The following is a 5,313-nucleotide window of genomic DNA, read 5'->3' as shown; positions in this document are numbered from 1 at the left end:
GGCGGCGGGCCACTTCCCCTCGGTTGGTCCAGGTGGCTGGCACGGGACAGGCTAGCCGAGTAGGGCGCTGTGCTTGTGCGAGGCCAGCGGCGCGGCGGCTGGCGTGGGTGGCGGCGGCGTGCGCTGCGGTGCGGACAACGGCGGCAAGCGCGTGGGCGTGGTGCGCGGCGGCTGCGCGAGGATGTGCTCTGGCGGATGCGTGCGCCGTTGGGAGCCTCGATCTGGTCTCTGGACGGGCGGCGCGGGAGGTGGGTCCGGACGCAGCGGGGCGGCGCGCTGGCATGGGGGTGCATCGGCTGCGCGTCGGCTTCGTGGTGGGCGGCGTGGAGCGGCTGGAGGTGTGCTGCGTCCAGCCCTGGTTGGGGGTCTTCTGGATCTGGCCATGACTGGCGGCTGGCGGCGCGAGGTGGTGGCGATGGTAAGGTCCAGTCGTCGCCATGGGCGTGCTCTGCTGCGCCGCGGTGGCTGCCCTCGCTTCGGTGAGGGGCTGGGCGGCTGTGTGGCAGGGTCGCGTGGGGGTGGCGGGGCTTTGACCTAGATCTGGTTCAAGTGCTCGGAGGCGGACGGCGGTGTCCCGGCGCGCGTGCGTGCGGCGTCGGGACTGGGTGCGGCAGGCGACGGCAGGCTGCGAGCGGAGGTTGTGGTGGCGTCATCAAGCTGCGCCCCGGATGGCCTTCGATCCGTCTCCTCGTCGTCTGGGCGCTAGTTTTGCCGAAGGGTTGGCCATCTCCCAGCTGCGGTTCATCGCTCGTCTCACGCCCGGGGCTGCAGGATCGAGCTCGTCTCGCGCCGGGCAGCAAGACCGTGCTTGTCTCGCGCCCGACAGCAAGAACGAGCTCGTCTCGCGCCCGGCAGCAGGACCGCGCTCGTCTCGCGCCCGACAGCAGGACTGCGCTTGTCTCGCGCCCGGCAGCAAGACCGAGCTCGTCTCGCGCCCGGGGCTGCAGGACGGGACGATGAAGGCCAGTTTTGGCCGGCCTATTGGGTCCCCGCGTTGGGGGCCGTCTAGGGATGTGAAAGGCGGGACCTTTCCACTCATCTCTTTGGTTGGGGTAGCGGCGGGTCTAGGGTGAGGTGGTGACAAGGTCTTCGATGCCAGGGCGGCGGCCCTGGTGGTGGTAGCCCGGTGCTCATGGGCAGAGCCCGTGGCTCTGTGTTGCCCGGTGACCATGGCTGTGTGGGCGGCGTGGTAGCCAGGGTGTGGCATTCGGTGGCGGTGAGTGTTGGCCGGGGTGAAAACCTGTTCTATCTTCGGATGGACCGGCGGCGGCGAAGCTCGTTCCCTTCTTGAAGGCATCGTCGCGGCTCTCATTGCCCGTCGTGTTGCTCTAGGGGAAACTCTGATCCTTGGATGGGGCGGTGGCGGCACTGGAGTGTCGTTTCCTTCCTGAAGGCGCCGCCTTGGAGCCCACAGTTCGTCGTATGCGGCTGCATCTCTTCGTAGTGATAGGGGTGGTGTTGCTGCGCTCAGCGCCTATGTATCCTGCCTTGGGTGCATGTGTTGTGGTGGCGTGTGTTTGTTGTGGTGGCGTGCGTTTGTACCGGACTGTTGAGGATGATTGCTTTATATATAAAGCGGGGCGAAAGCCTTTTTCGGTTAGAGGTGATACCTGACCGATCCACCAGTCAGCAAGATGAATTCAATTTTGATGTACGTAAAATTTAAATGAGCAACCGATTAAAAATTAACTAATTGCCTCTTTCCAAAACTTCTGATATATTTCATACATAATAACACAGTACAACATGGTGTTCAGGGGTGAGGTGGGAGAGGGGGGAGGTGTACGAAGCTGAATGATTCACCTGGATCCTTTGTTTGCCAAACAAACTGCTGAGTGCTGAGAAGCCACAGTAGCACACTCAAAATCTCCACGAGTGATTTTGTGATCAGACTGCCAGCACAGCATATTCAGTCTTCCGCCATGTCATGAATGTCCTAATTTTTCCTGTCTATCAAACCTATCACAATAGACGAACTCCACTGCTTCACCAGTCTGCAAAAGTAAGAGTGCAATGTGAGAAAAAACATATGCACGTAAGTGAGTGTGCACATCAGGGTTCATGTAAAGGCAGGAACTAAATAGAAAATATATGAAACTTTCACCTTAAGCTGTCTTTTGGGGTTTGTACCCATTCAAATAACATGCTGCTCTTGAAAAACAGTGACTCCCTGCAGTAGAAAATGATTTGTAATTGGAGTTTTTACTGTAACAGGTGATTACCCAGGTTCTAGCTCAGCATAATCTGACCTCTAAGAAGTGACCTCGCTTAGAGCAGCAGTCACATTACCGTCCATAGTTGCAAACATACCTCAAGGGAACAAGCTCCCCATGTGCAGTTCACTCACAGTAGATGATGAAATCATGTTCAGATGAAACTCGGATTCTGAATATGTTCCCTATAAGAAGATTAAGCTGCCATTAAACTAGTTATCCTGAAGCCTTGAAATGATGAAATCAATAGGATATGCATATAACTGCAAAATGGAATTATTACTGGAGAACCCAAGGGTAACTGCTCTAACTCTTGAGAGACACAAAGCGGAAGCATCACCAAAATGAGGATTTCCGAACCAAGGGTAACTTCACTCATATTGAGAATTACCAAATAGCAAGATGAGATGATGTAGGACAAGGAATCTACCTTGCCATTCACCTCACCAATAGTCCCTGCATGAGCAAAATCCGTCTTTGAAATGATGGAACCTATTAGCATCTCTGAGTATGATTTCCCGGGAAGTTATTTTTGCAATCAACTTCATGGCAGCATGGCAGTCACCACACACTCTAAGGTTCTTCATGACACGAATGGGCATTCCTTCTGGAACTTTCAAAAGTCCATACGCCACAGCCTGCCTCTCACTATGATATCGCAAGCTATGAAGTTTTTGCTCTTCGTCTATATCATGGAGCACAAAGCTTCCGTCAGCTGAGTAACCAGATTCCATCAGTAGACCATCTAGTTTCTCCAACATCTTAAGGATAATAGCATGCTCTGGGTGTGCTAATATATCACCAGATGTGAAGAGGTGCACCCTCTTGTCGTACTCTATCCAACTACAGCCTGTAGACTTGTTTAAATTCCTTGAGCTAATGAATTTCCGCATCTTAGAAGCATCTTCCCACCTCCCAGTGGATGTATAAATGTGAGAGAGCAAAACATATGGTCCAGCACTCTCGGGCTCTAGCTCTAATAGCTTCTTAGCAGCAAGCTCGGCAATCTCAGCATTCTTGTGCATCCTACAGGCACCCATCAGTGCTCCCCAGATGATAGCATCGGCTTCAACTGGCATGTTCTTAATCAAATCCAATGCTTCATCTACAAGTCCAGCTCGACCAAGCAAATCAACCATACAAGAGTAATGCTCCGCTCCTGGTCGGATGGCAGAATCCTTACACATAGAATTGAAAATTTCCCTCCCTACTTTTACTTTCCCGGTATAGCTACAAGCAGTGAGGACTCCTATATAAGTAATTCCATCAGGTGCCATTCCTGCAATCGTCATGTCATTAAATACGCCAAGTGCTTCCTCCCCCAACCCATGTTGAGCATAACCAGTGATCATCGAGTTCCACATCACGACATCTTTGGGCTCAAACATATTGAAGACCCTATTAGCTTTATCCAAATTTCCACATTTGATGTACATTGTGATTAATGCTGAGACAGCAGAGACGTCCATGTCAAAGGAGCATCTCAGCATTGCAGCATGCACCTCCCTTCCATAATTGAGAATAGCTAGTGCCGAACACACAGTGAGGATGCTAATGACTGATGGGTAGTTTGGACGTACACCTCTCCATGACATATCACGGAAAGTAGACAATGCCTCAATCAAGAACTCATTCTGCTCATATGCTTTAATCATTGCACTCCACGTACCATCATCCTTCTCTTGCATTCTCTCAAACACTGCCTTGGCAGCATCCACCATCCCGCGTTGCCCAAACCCAACCATCATCGCATTGCAGGCAGCCACTGGGTGCTCTGGCATTGCATTAAACAGCTGCTCAGCATCCTCGATATGGCCAGCCTGTATGTAACCGACTAACATAGCAGTCCATGACACCTCATTGCGATCAGGCATCACCTCAAAAAGCTTCCGCGCAAGGTTAAGCTTCCCGTTTTGAGAGTATCCAGATATCATTGCAGTCCATGACACAACATTCCTCTTCGGCATATCATCAAACAGCAGACGTGCCTCGGCAATTCGGCCAGCCTGGCAGTACCCAGATAGCATGGCGGTTCGTGCAACTACGTCCTTGTCAGGCATTTCATCGAACAGCTTGCCGGCCTCATCGAGACGGCCGGCATCAATAAAACCACCCAGCATAACCGTGTAGGAGACGTGGTTGCGCTCGGGCATCTGGTGGAACAGGCGGATGGCGTCGGCCAGGAAGCCGTGGCGCACGTACCCGCGCAGGAGGGAGGTGAAGGAGACGACTGAGGGGGGTAAGGGGATGGAGGCGAGCGCGGCCGCCGCATCAGGGAGGGTGTGACGGCGGAGGGACAAGCCGGAGATGAGAGCGTTGTAGGAGCCGAGATCGCGGGAGGGCATGCGACGGAAGAGGCCGAGGGCGGCCTCCGGGAGGTGGTTACGGAAGTAGCCGGCGATGAGGGCGTTGTAGGAAGCGGTGGTGCGGAGGGGCATGGCCTCGAACGTCGCGCGGGCGCCCTCCATGTTACCCGCGCGCGCCATCCAGGCGATGCGCGCGTTCGCGGCCACCACCGCCGGCGCCGTACTCGACGGCAGGAAGCGAACCGACGGGAGGCGCATGGCGAGCGGGTGTGTGCCGAACGAAGTCGGGGTCTGAGACTGAGCACGATGGTGAATAGTATAGCCGGCTGATTCTAACCTATAAAGATGCTAGCCGACCCTCCTCCACGGAGCTCCCTCCGATTGGCATGTTCGTAGCCATCGGATGAGCTTTGACTTCCACTGCCGAACGTTGGATCGGTTGACTACGTGGTAAAAAGAGTTACTTCTTTTTTGCTTTCACGTTTGACTGACTTGTGGCCCTTTTGCTCGTGTGATTCGGCTTGTTGTTTGTGGGTTTTTTGAACCATGGTAAAAGTCAACCAGTGCCCTGCGTGCGCGTAGTCGTGTGTGAGCCGTCAACTATTTATTTCTCTATGACTGACGCGAGCGCGAGAATCGCGCGACGTGTGAGAGGCAGCGCAATGTGCATGAGGTCTTTCAGCGTCCCCACGCACTGCACCCATTCATCACCATCGAGAAACCAAACCAAAAAGAAACACATCGGCTCCTCCGCAGCTGCCCGCAACCCTATCCTCTTTCCATCAAACCCCGCA

The 5,313-nt window shown here is 54.1% G+C and overlaps 1 protein-coding gene across 3 annotated transcripts in view; it reads right to left on the bottom strand.

Moving 5' to 3' along the window:
- The window catches only part of LOC119290655 (pentatricopeptide repeat-containing protein At1g56690, mitochondrial-like), a 6,919-nt gene extending 2,110 nt beyond the window's left edge, over positions 1-4,809 (bottom strand). The window contains exons 1-4 of one of the 3 annotated variants that reach the window (XM_037569284.1): positions 2,644-4,809; positions 2,250-2,398; positions 2,105-2,170; positions 1,804-1,994 (exon numbers count right to left, since the gene is read on the bottom strand). In XM_037569284.1, coding sequence (XP_037425181.1) covers positions 2,657-4,777 — 2,121 coding nt within the window. In that variant the 5' untranslated portion in view covers positions 4,778-4,809 and the 3' untranslated portion in view covers positions 1,804-1,994; positions 2,105-2,170; positions 2,250-2,398; positions 2,644-2,656. Of the gene's footprint in view, positions 1-1,700; positions 1,995-2,104; positions 2,171-2,249; positions 2,399-2,643 lie in introns of those variants that run through there. The other 2 variants (XM_037569283.1, XM_037569285.1) reach the window with 2 other exon arrangements.
- Between the last annotated feature and the right edge of the window lie 504 nt (positions 4,810-5,313).

Source organism: Triticum dicoccoides, chromosome 4B, assembly GCF_002162155.2.
Source record: "Triticum dicoccoides isolate Atlit2015 ecotype Zavitan chromosome 4B, WEW_v2.0, whole genome shotgun sequence".
NCBI classification, from domain to species: domain Eukaryota; kingdom Viridiplantae; phylum Streptophyta; class Magnoliopsida; order Poales; family Poaceae; genus Triticum; species Triticum dicoccoides.
Note: the sequence above shows the minus strand (reverse complement) of the source record. Positions and strands in the feature narration are given on the sequence as shown.